The 13509-nt window shown below is 38.9% G+C and overlaps 1 protein-coding gene across 1 annotated transcript in view; it reads left to right on the top strand.

Moving 5' to 3' along the window:
- CIRSR (corepressor of RBPJ and splicing regulator) overlaps positions 1-13509 on the top strand; it is a 40227-nt gene that overhangs the window by 14592 nt on the left and 12126 nt on the right. Inside the window, exon 7 of the mRNA XM_079923656.1 lies at positions 1494-1611. Within this exon, the coding sequence (XP_079779782.1) occupies positions 1494-1611 (118 nt within the window). The remainder of the gene's footprint in view (positions 1-1493; positions 1612-13509) is intronic.

Genomic DNA, 13509 nt, shown 5'->3' with positions numbered 1-13509 from the left:
AAAATGGGCAGAAGACCTAAATAGACATTTCTCCAAAGAAGACATATAGATGGCCAAGAAGCCCATGAAAAGCTGCTCAACATCAGTAATTATTAGAGAAATGCAAATCAAAACTACAATGAGGTATCACCTCAACACCAGTTAGAATGGGCATCATCAGAAAACCTACAAACAGTAAATGCTGGAGAGGGTGTGGAGAAAAGGGAACCCTCTTGCACTGTTGGTGGGAATGTAAATTAATAACAGTCACTGTGAAGAACAGTGTGGAGGTTCCTTAAAAAGCTAAAATTAGAACTACCATATGACCCAGCAATCCCATTACTGGGCATATACCCTGAGAAAACCATAATTTAAAAAGAGCCATGTGCCACAGTGTTCATGGTGGCACTATTTACAATAGCCAGGACATGGAAACAACCTAAGTGTCCATCGACAGATGAATGGATAAAGAAGATGCGGCACATATATACAATGGAATATTACTCAGCCATAAAAAGAAACGAAATTGAGTTATTTGTAGTGAGGCGGATGGACCTAGAGTATGTCATACAGAGTGAAGTAAGGCGGAAAGAGAAAAACAGATACCGTATGCTAACACGTATATATGGAATCTAAAAAAAAAAATGGTGCTGGTGAATCTGGGGCAGGACTGGAGTAAAGACGCAGACGTAGAGAATTGACTTGAGGACATGGGGAGGAGGAAGGGTAAACTGGGACGAAGTGAGAGAGTGGCATGGACATATATACACTACCAAATGTAAAATAGATAGCTAGTGGGAAGCAGCTACATAGCACCGGGATGTCAGCTCAGTGCTTTGTGATCACCTAGAGGGGTGGGATAGGGAGGGTGGGAGGGAGATGCAAGAGGGAGGGCATATGGGGATATATGTATACATATTGCTGATTCACTTTGTTATACAGCAGAAACTAACACAACACTGTAAAGCAATTATACTCCAGTAAAGATGTTAAAAAAAAAAGAATCCACCTTCCAATGCAGGGGACAGGGGTTTGATCCCTGGTTGGGGAACTAAGATCCCACATGCTGCTGGGCAAGTAAGCCCGTGCACTCTAGAGCCCGCGTGCCACAACTAGAGAGCCCACACGCCGCAACTGCTGAGCCCGTACGCCACAACTGGAGAGAAGCCAGCGTGCTGCAAAGAAGGGCCTGCACACCGCAATGAAAGATCCTGCATGCTGCAAGGGAGATCCTATGTGCTGCAACTAAAACATGATGCAGCCAAATAAGTAAATAAATAAATATTTTTAGAAAAAAGAAATAGGATTCAGCTTAGCTTTTAGGCATAATTTATGATAAAAGATTTTAGTGTTTGAATTACATTACCAAATATAGTTGTAGAGTCTCTTTCCCTGGAGATCTTTTAAAAACAAGACTAATTTAACTTAAACTCTGCTAAGGAGCGGGGAGTTGAACATGGGTTAGATTATTAGTATTTTAGTAACCAAAATAATTAACGTTTACTATTTCTCAGGTTCGAAATGTGAGGTGCATTAAATGTCACAAATGGGGTCATGTCAATACAGATCGAGAATGTCCTTTGTTTGGTCTTTCTGGAATTAATGCAAGTTCAGTTCCCACTGATGGCTCAGGTAGGCACTAGACATAATTTATTTGTTTGTTTTAGAATTTATAAGAGGGCAAACAAGGGAAGCTAAAATAACTTTTTTTTTTTTGTCTCTCTGGGTATTGGTTTGATTTTGGTTTGGTTTGGTTTTTGGGGGTTAGGTTATATTCCCAAAATGTGGTGGTCAACAGGAAACTCTGATCATATGTTTTGAATTTGAAATGCTGTATATTAGAATTTAATTTTTTTAGCCAAGGGCCCTGTGAAATTGATTTGAAAAGTAACAGATGTGTTAAACATAGTTTATCAGGTTGGTAACCTAAAAATAGAAGGATGAAATGGCTATTTCTCATATTCATGTCCTTCCGAGTTGTAGAACTGGGCTGGACAAAAGCTTCAACAATTGTATTTTTTGTTTCCGAGATAAAATCAAAATTGAGTTTTAAAAGATGTTAGATATATTAAAATTAATTTCTACTTGAAAGTTATTTACCTTCCTGCATGTTATTGTCTACTTAAGAAAAATTGGTCTAATTTGGTTTGGATCATTTGGGTTCTTTTTATAAAAAGATACTAAAACTGAGAACTTTTAAGTTACATTTATCAGTGCCTTGTTAGTATGTTGTTGAGACAGCCACACTAATCCAACAGTAACTCATAGTGAATCATAATAGCAATAACCTGCTTAACCCTGTAACCTTAAGTCATTTCACCTTTATGAGTTTCAGTTCTTCATTTTAAAATAAGGATGATAATATAACTTGAGATTTTCAGAATTTTTTAAGCAGCTATAGAACCTTTTTTTAATTTTTTAAAATAAATCCTACACGTAATCCCAGTGTATAGAACATATGAAGGCAGAGCTGCTGCATTGAAGCAAACGTTCTGGGCGTGAAGCCCCAACCTCTCAGCTAATCTAGGCCTGTGATGCACCTCTTTAGGCTCCCTGAGGCTTCCACTGCCACTTCTGAGCCCAGGGTTCACCCTCAATCAGCATATGACCTTCAGCCCTCTTCTATAGCTAGACATTGGGCTTCTTCCAGCAAGCCAGATGCAGGCTGTAGGATTCAAGATGCCAGTTCTCATATTAGGAGTTTAGGAATTTGATCCATTATCAGGTTTGACACTGTCTCATTAATGGTGTTACGAGTGTCAGGATGGCTAGAGGAAGTACAGACACAATATTGCAACTGATTTTTTTAAAATCCTTATTGCTCTTTAAAAAAGTTTAAAAACCAACATCTTAGGTAAAGGGAAAACTGCTCAGTAGTGAGAAAATAGCCATACAGACCTTGGTCTGGCAAGCTCTGACAAAAGAACATCCTGTTGATGCCTAAGTGCAGGTACTCTTAAAACCCACATACTATGCTCCCTCTCCCGTGCCCTCACTCAGCTGATGAAAGATGGGAGAGAAGCTCCCAAAGAAATAAAGCCCCAAAGAAAATGAGGGCAAAGTAGGATGAAGAACCCACTGGCGCAAATATCTCTGACCAGTTATTTTGGTAGTCACAGGGATCTGTTGTTATGTTTGAAAGGTATATTCTGTTTGCTGGAAGGGGTTGCATCTTTCTTCATTCTTTCTCCATCCTTGTGGTGTTCTTCCAGCTACATGACCCCTGTGTTGGCTAGGGGCAGGCAGTGGCAGTTGCCGTCTTTGTTCCTCAGCCTTGTCTTACTTTGATTCTGCTTGGAGAGAATGAGTAGGATAGACTCCAGGATGCTAGGAGACTAGGATGTAGACTATACATAGACTAGGATAGCCCTTTATTTAGTAACTAACAGACCTGCTTTCTCTTGAATCTGTATTAGAAAGTCTACTAACAGCAACAAAAAGAACGAGCGCTAAAGGTTTAAAAGAAAAACACATACAGTGTTGGAGCAAGTATGATAAAATGAACATTTTAATCCACTATTGATAAATTGGAGCAGCCTTTCTGAAGAGTTATTTGATGATATGTATCAAAAGCCTTAAGAACATGCATATCGTTTTACTGGAAATTCAACGTTCAGGAATTTATAGTAAGAAAGTGATAAGGTAGATGCTCAAAGGTTAATAGTAGTAATTATTAGAAATAACCCTAAATGTCTGTCAATAAGGTGTTGGTAAAATAAACTCACTCATTTATTCAACAATACGTATGGAGTGCTTACTCTGTGCCAGCCATTTTTCTAGGCTCTCGGAACACAGTAGCAAGACAGAAGAGGTTCTTACTTTCATTCTATTGGGAATGACATAAACTAAACTAATAAATAAGAAAGTACTAGGTATTTATAAATTCTGTGATTAAAATTACATTGGACACTGTGATAAGAACTAAATGGGGAATAACTAGATGAGGTGGTCAGGAAGGGCCCCTCTGAGGAAGTGATGTTAGGCTGAGACCTAGAAGACAGAAAAATGCAACCATGCAGGATCTGGGAGAAGAGCATTTGGTATCTCAGGCAAAAGGAACAAGCTCCCACACAGAAGGAACCGTAAGTTCAGACTCTGGAGGTGTGGAGGTACGTAGATGCCTGATTTGGAACCCCTGCTCTCTACTTAGTAGCCATGTGAGTTTAAGCAAGCTGCCTAACTGCTCTGTGCCTCAGTTTGCAGTGTCTGTAAAATAGGTATTATACTAGTACCTACCTCATAAGGTTGTTAAGAGAACTAAATGAGTTAATACACGTGTAGTGCTTAGAATAGCACCGGGCACATACACTTTATTGATGTATTTTTTTACATATATAAGTTTATTTTATTTATTTATTTTTGGCTGCATTGGGTCTTCGTTGCTGCGCACGGGCTTTCTCTAGTTGTGGCAAGCGGGGGCTACTCTTTGTTGCAGTGTGCAGGCTTCTCATTGCAGTGGCTTCTCTTGGTGCAGAGCATGGGCTCTAGGTGCGTGGGCTTCAGTAGTTGTGGCTCGCGGGCTCTAGAGCACAGGCTCGGTAGTTGTGGCTCATGGGCTTAGTTGCTCTATGGCATGTGGGATCTTCCTGGACCAGGGACTGAACCTGTGTCCCCTGCATTGGCAGGCGGATTCTTAGCCACTGTGCCACCAGGGAAGCCCTATTGGTGTATTTTTAAAAAATTAATTATGGGGACTTCCTTGGCGGTCCAGTGGTTAAGACTCCGTGCTTCCACTGCAGGGGGCACAGGTTTAATCCCTGGTTAGGGAACTAAGATCCTGCATGATGCGCAGCGTGGCCAAAAAATTTTTTCTAATTTTTAAAATAAATTAATTACGGAATTAATTGGAATACCAATATAGCCAAAATGGAATACCATATAGCCATTAGATATAGATATATGAATCAAGCTATTGATCTATATTGACAAGCTATTGACACATGAGGGTATACCAGGATATATCAAGTAAAGAAAAAAAAATTAAGAAGCAGTATTTTAAATTTCTTAAATCCTGTGTCTTACTTTTCTAAGAATACCTCAAAGCACTGAACTCTATGATAAGATTATGGTAAAAATAGATCAGTAACTTTCACCATCTGTGATACCACATAAGATGATGAAAGTTACTGATCTATTTCTGATGCACTGTCAGCGTTGAGAACCATCAGCTTCAGCTGTATGTAAGAACAACAGAAGATTTGGGAAACAGGACCTTGTTTTTTTGTTTAAATTATGTTTTACTAATATTACACAGTCATAAATTTATCCTACAGAAATAATCATCGATACGTCCCAAGATTTTTGTCATAAAGCATTGTGTATAATAGTAAGACAGGTAGAGAACCTAAATATCTAATAAAAGGATGTAAGTGAATAATTATGGGATATTGCCACAGGGGAATACTATATTATGCAGCCATTAAAAATGACAGGAAGATTTCTTAATGAATGGATGTTGTTTACAACATTTGGTCAAATAAACATTATAAAACAAGGTAATTACATGGATTCCATTCATGTTTCTTTTTATATGTTTAGGTAGACATATAGAGAGATACTTTTAGAAAAATAAAAATGCCTGGAAGGAGATACACTAAAATATTAACAGTGGTTATACATTTATAGTTTTTAAAGGAATATTAGAGGAATTAAAACTTATACATAGAAATAAATTATTTTAAATGGTTTTGCTCACTTAATACCTTCTAAAGTTTGACCTGAATTTAGCGATACCACTTAACTAACATTATTAGAAACTCCTAAAGGTTTCTCAAAACCAAATCAAAAATACTCTACTGTATCAAATAGGAAAGCAAATAATGATGTTATATTCAAAATTTGAATGCAATGAATAATAAACTGGCCAATTTCCTAATCCACTTGCTGATTCAAGCTAAAAACTTTTCATTTAAAAAAATCACCTATTGAATAATGTCTCGCCAGTGAATAGAGATTATTTTTGCAATAAGGCAATTTCAGTGGATACGGTTATCATGGGATAATCACACCCCTGGGGTACGGCCTTGTGCCTGTAATCTCCCAGGAGTGTAATTATTTCATGATAACTGCACCCCCTGCTGTTACATTATTTCTATTATGAAATTCTTAGTTTAGTACATAAAGTAACTTACTTTGATCACTGGAAACTGCAAGGTGCTGTTAGAACATTCCAGCTGTGAGGTTTACAGAGACCAGCTATAAGATTTACTTCTCCTTTACAAAGTTAAATTAGGCAATCAAAATGCTTCTTTTGGCTAAGCTGGTTTAGAATATCTTTTCTACTGATAAGATCATCTTAACTTTGTAAGTTTTTGTCCACTCTAGATATATCAAAATTATATATAAAACTTATAAGCTTCAGTGGTGACTGAATTTTTATAAAATATTTTTATATTACAACATAACTAAATGCCTGACCCACCAGCCTTTTGTTTATACTCTGTAGCCCTTACTCTTCGTTGTTGTTGTTGTTGTTGATGTTCTCTATTGTATTTTATTCTCTATTTCATAAATTTTCACCCCAATATCTATTATTCCTTTCTTTCTTTTTGCTTTGGTTTTAGTTTGCTTCTTAAGGTTAAGATTAGGTTATTGTTTTTTGTTTTTGTTTTTTTGAAATAAATTTATTCATTTATCCTTGGCTGCGTTGGGTCCTCACCGCTGTGCATGGGCCTTCTCCAGTTGCGGTGAGTGGGGGCTACTCTTTGTTGTGGTGTGCAGGCTTCTCATTGTGGTGGCCTCTTCCACTGCGAAACACAGGCTCTAGGCGCGTGGGCTTCAGTAGTTGCAGCACACGGGCTCTAGTTGTGGCTCGCAGGTTCCAGGGCGCAGGCTCAGCAGTTGTGGCGCACAGGCTTAGCTGCTCCGTGGCATGTGGGATCCTCCCAGACCAGGGCTCGAACCCGTGTCCCCTGCATTGGCAGGCAGATTCTCAACCACTGCACCACCAGGGAAGCCCAGCCCTTACTCTTAGCATTGCCTCTTACCTTCTGTTACTTACTCATGTTTTTAATGTATATTGAAATTAAACATCATTTTTTAAATCCACAGTGGGGGTTTTCAACAAGGCAAGTGGGTGTTTTTGTTTTGTTTTGTTTTGTTTGGCTTTAGTAGATTTAATGGTCACAGATATCTGTATGTCTACTACTTAATCTTTTTGTTTGTTTTGTTTCAGTCTTATTTGTGTTTTTTCTTAAAAGACTTTTTTTTAAGAGCAGTTTTAGGTTCATAGCAAAATTGAGAGAAAAGCACAGAGAGTTCCCATATACCGCCTGCCTCCACAAATACATAGCCTCCCCCATTATCAGCATCCCCCATCAGAGTGGTACATTTGTTATAGTTGATGAACCTACATTGACACATCATTATCACCCAAAGTCCACAGTTTACCTTAGGGCTCACCCTTGGTGTTGTACATTCCATGGGTTTGGACAAATGTATAATGGCATGTATCCACCATTATAGTATCATACAGAGTAGTTTCACTGCCCTAAAAAATCATCTGTGCTTGGAGTATCCATCCCCCGCTCCCCTCTAACCCCTAACAACCACTGATCTTTTTTACTGTCTCCATAGTTTCACCTTTTCCTGAAGGTTGGAATCTATAGTATGTGGCCTTTTCAGATTGGCTTCTTTCACTTAGTAATATGCATTTAAGGTTCCTCCATGTCTCTTCATGGCTTGATAGTGTATTTGTTTTTAGTGCTGAATAATAGCACATTGTCTGGACGTACCAGTTTATTGATCCATTCACCTGCTGAAGGACATCTTGGTTGCTTCCATGTTTTGGCAGTTACGAATAAAGCTGCTATAAACATCTATGTGCAGGTTTTTGGAATGTGATTGCTGGATCATGTGGTAAGAGTATATTTAGTTTTATAAGAAACTGCCAAACTGATCCAAGGTAGTTGCACCATTTTACGTTCCCATCAACAATGAATGAGAGTTCCTGTAGCTCCACAGCCTCACCTGCATTTGGCATTGTCCGTGTTAGGAATTTTGGTCATTCTGGTAGGTATGTAGTGGTATCTCATTGTTCTATTTTTCATTTCCCTGATGACATGTTATGCAGCACATCTATTCATATGCTTATTTGCCATCTGTATATCTTCTTGGAGAGGTATCTGTTAGGCCTTTGGCCCATTTTTTTAAACTGGGCTATTTGCTTTCTTATTGTTGAGTTTTAAGAATTCTTTATATATTTGTGGTATCAGTCCTTTATCAGATATGTCTTCTGCAGATATTTTCTCCAAGTCTGTGGCTTGTCTTTTCATTTCCTTGAGCAAGTGTTTTTAATAGCTTTATTGAGTTATAATTTACATACAATACAGTTCATCCATTTGAAGTATGCAATTCAATGGCTTTGAATTTGTATATTCACAGAGTTGTACATCCATTACCACAGTCAATTTTAGAACATTTTCATTTCCTCAAAATGAAACGCCACGCCTCTCAGTTATCCCGTCCCCAGTCTCCCCCAGTCCTAGGCAATGAAAAATTTCACACTTTAACACAAAATTTCCTTGCCTCTCCCTACCCCAAACACATAGCTTCAGTGTCCTCTCTCCACGGGTCTGGACATGTTATCTTCCTTACCTATTGACGTACACCAATATGCACAGAGTATTGTTAATGAGGGAAACTCATCCAGGCTGTCCAGAGTTTTTATTAGGGTTTAATTACATGGGCATGATTCATTGAATAATTGGCCATGTGGTTGAACTCAATCTCTCGTCCCTCTCCCTTCCCCCAGAGGTCAGGCTGATATGTGGCTCAAAGCTCCAACTCTTTAATCACATGGTTAGCCTTTCTGGTGTGGCCAGCCCCATCCTGAGTCATCTCCTTGGCAAAACCTATCTAGGGGCTCACCATGAATAACAAAGACACTCCTATCACTCAAGAAAACTGATATTTAGAGGCTCCCTTCCACGAATTGGGGACAGAGTTCTTTATTATACAACAGTTGTATTTTCATTTTCATTTAGTTCAAAATATTAAGTTTCTCTTGAGACTTCTTCTATCTGAGTGTTATTTAGGAGTGTGTTTATTTAATCTCCAAATATTTGGGGATTTTCTGGCTATCATTCTGTTATTCGTTTCTAGTTTAATTCCATTTTGGTCTGAGAGCATTCTTTGTATGATTTCTATTCTTTTAGTATTAAGGTATATGCTAAGGTTATGGCTCAGCATGTGGTCTTGGTGACTGTTCCATATGACAGGGGTCCCCAACCCCTGGGCCGTGGACCAGTACCGGTCCGCAGCCTGTTAGGAACTGGGCCACACGGCAGGAGGTGAGTGGTAGGTGAGCAAGCGAAGCTTCATCTGCCGCTCCCCATTGCTCCCCATCACTCGCATTACCGCCTGAACCATACCATCCCACCCCCCACCCCCCCGTCCGTGTTAAAATTGTCTTCCATGAAACTGGTCCCTGGTGCCAGAAAGGTTGGGGACTGCTGCCATATGAGCTTAAGTATGTGTATTCTGCTGTTGTTAGCTGAAGTACTCAATAAATAACAACTAGATCAGGTTGATAGATGGTGCTGTTCAACTATATCCTGCTGATTTTCTGCCTGCTGGATCTGTCCATTTCTGAGAGAGGAGCACTGAAGTCTCCAACTGTAGTTGGGGATTTGTCTATTTCTAAAAACACTTATGTTAGTTTTGGCCTCACATATTTTAATGCTCTGTTGTTAGGTGCATATACATTTGGCATTGTTATGTCTTGGAGAATAAGCCCCTTTTTCATTATGTAATTGTCTTTCTTTATCCTTGATAAATTTCCTTGGTCTGAAATCTGCTTTATCTGAAAATAATGTAATACTCCAGCTTTATTTTATTAGTGTTAGCATGGTATATCTTTCTCCATATCTTTCCTTTAATCTCTCTCTCTGTGTCTTTATATTTAACTTGGGTTTGTGTAGACAACACAGAGTCAGATCTTTTTCTATCTATTATTGACATAATTGGATTAAAATCTGCCATATTTATAATTGTTTTCTATTTGTTGTCTTTGTTCTTTGTTTTTTTTTTGCGGTATGCGGGCCTCTCACTGCCGCAGCCTCTCCCGCCACAGAGCACAGGCTCCGGACACGCAGGCCCAGCAGCCACGGCTCACAAGCCCGGCTGCTCCATGGCATGTGGGATCTTCCCGGACCGGGGCACGAACCCGTGTCCCCCGCATCGGCAGGCGGACTCTCAACCACTGCGCCACCAGGGAAGCCCCCTTGTTCTTTGTTTTTGTCTTCCACTCTCTGCTTTCTCTGGTTTTAATTGAGTATTTTATGTGATTCCATTTTCTCTCCTCTCTTAGCATATCAATTATGCTTAATTTTTAAAAAATGTTAGTTGTTGCCCTAGAATTTGCAGTATACATTTACAGCTAATCTAAGTCCACTTACAAATAACACTGTACCACTTCATGAGTAGTGCCAGTACCTTATAACAGAGTAAACCAATATCTGTTATATAACACAGTTCCTTTCTCCTGTCTCTTATAACATTACTGTCATACATTTCATTTATCCATAAGTTATAATGCATCCAGTTTATTCTTGCTGTTATTATTTTGAATAGTATCTTTTATTTCTTCTCAAATGCTCTTTCTTTATGTAGATCTAAATTTCTGATCTATGTCATTTCCTTCTTTCTGAATAACTTCTTTTTAATATTTCTTGAAAGGCAGGTCTACTAGTAACATGTTCCTCAATTTTTGTTTGCCTGAGAAAGTATTTCTTCTTCACTTTTGAAGGATAATTTTACTGGATACTGGATAATTTCTATGTTGGTAGGTTTTTCCTTTCAACCTTTAAATATTTCACTCCACTCTCCTCTTGCTTGCATGGTTTCTTAAGAGAAGTCTCATGATTCTTATCCTTGTTCCTCTCTTGGTAAGGTTTTTTTCCCCCTCTGACATCTTTCAAGATTTTCTCTTCATCTTTGATTTTCTGCAGTTTGACTATCATATACCCAGGTACAGATTTTTGGTATTTATCCTGCTCCATGTTCTCTGAGCTTCCTGGATTTGTGGTTTGGTGTCTATCATTAGTCTTGAGAAATCTCAGCCATTATTATTTCAAATATTTTTTTCTGTTCTTTTCTGTCTTCTCTCTTTCCCTTCTGGTATTCCTGTTGTACATATGTTACACCTTTTGTAATTGTCCTACAGTTTTTGGATATTCTGGGTTCCCTTTTTTTTTTTTAATTTTCTGTTCAGTTTGAGAAGTTTCTGTTGACCTATCTTAAAGCTTACTGATTCTTTCCTCAGTTATGCCTAGTCTACTGATGACCTCATCAAAAGCATTCTTCATTTCTATTAGTGTTTTTTATTTCTGTCATTTCCATTAGATTCTTTCTCAGAGTTTCCATTTCTCTGCTTACAGTACCTATCTGTTTTGCATGTTGTCCACTTTTTCCATTAGAGCCCTTAGCATATGAATCTTAGTTATTTTAGATTCCCAATCTGATAATTCCAGAATCTTCATTATAGCTGAGCTTGATTCTGATACTTGCTTTGCTTTCCCGACTGTGGTTTTTGCCTCTTATCATACTTGTAATTTTTTGTTGAAAGCCAGACATGGTGTATCAGGTAGACAGAACTGAGATAAATAGGCCTTTAGTGTGAGGTTTTATGTTTATCTGGCTAGGAGTTAGGTTGTATTTACTCTTTGCTATAGCTGTAGATTTTAGAGGATAAATATCCTCTGGTGTCATTGTTTTGGTCTCCTCTGTTATCTTTGGGTTTCCCTACAGACTCTGTTAATAGAGGCTGAGCCTGGCTTCAGTTGTAATCTTATGTTATTTTACAGGAGCCCTACTGTTGTAGTGGTAAGATATGAGGGGAGGGGAAGCATTCTATAATCCTATGACTAGGTTTCAGTTTTTTAGTGAGCTTCTGCCCCTGGGCTGTAACCTTCACATGTGTTTCTCAGCTTTTTTTCCCCCACTTCTCAGCTTTTTTTCTTCACCCACATAGGTTAGGCTCTGGTGAAATAGCTTCCTTTGAGGGTAAGCATTTGTTCAGGACAACAAAATGCTCTGGGCGTATTTCAAGATGATTACTTTTCCCTTCCCACTGTTGGAAGTACAAGGGGATTGTTATTTGATGTTCACAGTGAGAACCTAGTGGGGCTTCTGGAAGTAAAACTCACAGAAGTGTTGGGGCCCCTTTAAGGTTGAGCCCCCAGGAGTTTTCACCTCTCAAGCTAGTCCTTGCTCAGTCTCCAAGAATAGTCAGTTATCCTTTAAGTATTTCTACCAATTGCTGGCTCTGTTGGTTTCTGGTCTCGGTAAACTGAGTCTCTGTATCACCTGTCTCTCCCATTTGGGGGCAGTGATTTGCTCTGTGATCTCAATTCTCCGATAGATCTATAAGATTTATTGATGTTCACTTTTTTCAGCTTTTTTCTTGTTGTGAGAATGGGAGGAATTTCAGGCTCTTCATGTATTGGACTGAAGCCTAAAAGTTGTAAAAGCAAAAGTGAAGAAACATTGATTCGAAATTTGTTAACATAAGATTCATATTGTACTAATTATTTGACTTTTGTTTTTTTAGGTTTAAGTTGCTATATATTTAAAGTTACTTTGCCATTTTTTAAAATGATCTTTTAAATTTATTTATTTATTTATTTATTTTTGGTTGCGTTGGGTCTTTGTTGCTGTGCGTGGACTTTCTCTAGTTGTGGCGAGCAGGGGCTACTCTTTGTTGCAGTATGCGAGCTTCTCATTGTGGTGGCTTCTCGTTGCAGATCACGGGCTCTAGGCGCACAGGCTTCAGTAGTTGTGGCACATGGGCTCAGTAGTTGTGGCTCACGGGCTCTAGAGCACGGGCTCAGTAGTTGTGGTGCATGGGCTTAGTTGCTCTGTGGCATGTGGGATCTTCCCAGACCAGGGCACAAACTTGTGTCCCCTGCATTGGCAGGAGGATTCTTAACCACTGTGCCACCAGGGAAGTCCCTGCCATTTTTTTTTTTTTGGGCAGTACACAGGCCTCTCACTGTTGTGGCCTCTCCCGTTTCAGAGCACAGGCTCCGGCCACGCAGGCTCAGTGGCCATGGCTCATGGGCCCAGCCGCTCCGCGGCATGTGGGATCTTCCTGGACCGGGGCACAAACCCATGTCCCCTGCATCGGCAGGCGGACTCTCAACCACTGCGCCACCAGGGAAGCCCCCTGCCATTTTTTTAAACTTAATTTTAAGAATATTTGGAACTGACTCTATATGATAATATGGTAAATTTCACGTTTTTAATCAAAGTAAATTTTAAATGCAAAATGGTATCACTGCATATTCTTGACATACAAAATTTCTTTTTCTTTATAACGCTTAAGTATGAGATCCAGCCATACCACTGACAGCTAAAATGATGATTGGTACTTAATGTTTCAGGTTTCTCTAACCAGTCTTGTGTATGCCAAAGGTTTTAGTGCATTTAAACAATATGAAAATTAATAATAGCTTAAATTGAGGAAAGTATTATTTTATACTTGTTGCAAACATTTGTTTACATATCAGTGCTCTTTTCCTTGCCTTATTT

Source organism: Stenella coeruleoalba (assembly GCF_951394435.1).
Source record: "Stenella coeruleoalba genome assembly, chromosome: 6".
Classification (NCBI taxonomy): domain Eukaryota; kingdom Metazoa; phylum Chordata; class Mammalia; order Artiodactyla; family Delphinidae; genus Stenella; species Stenella coeruleoalba.
The sequence above is the reverse complement of the archived record's forward strand: the minus strand, read 5'-3'. Positions and strand labels throughout refer to the sequence as shown.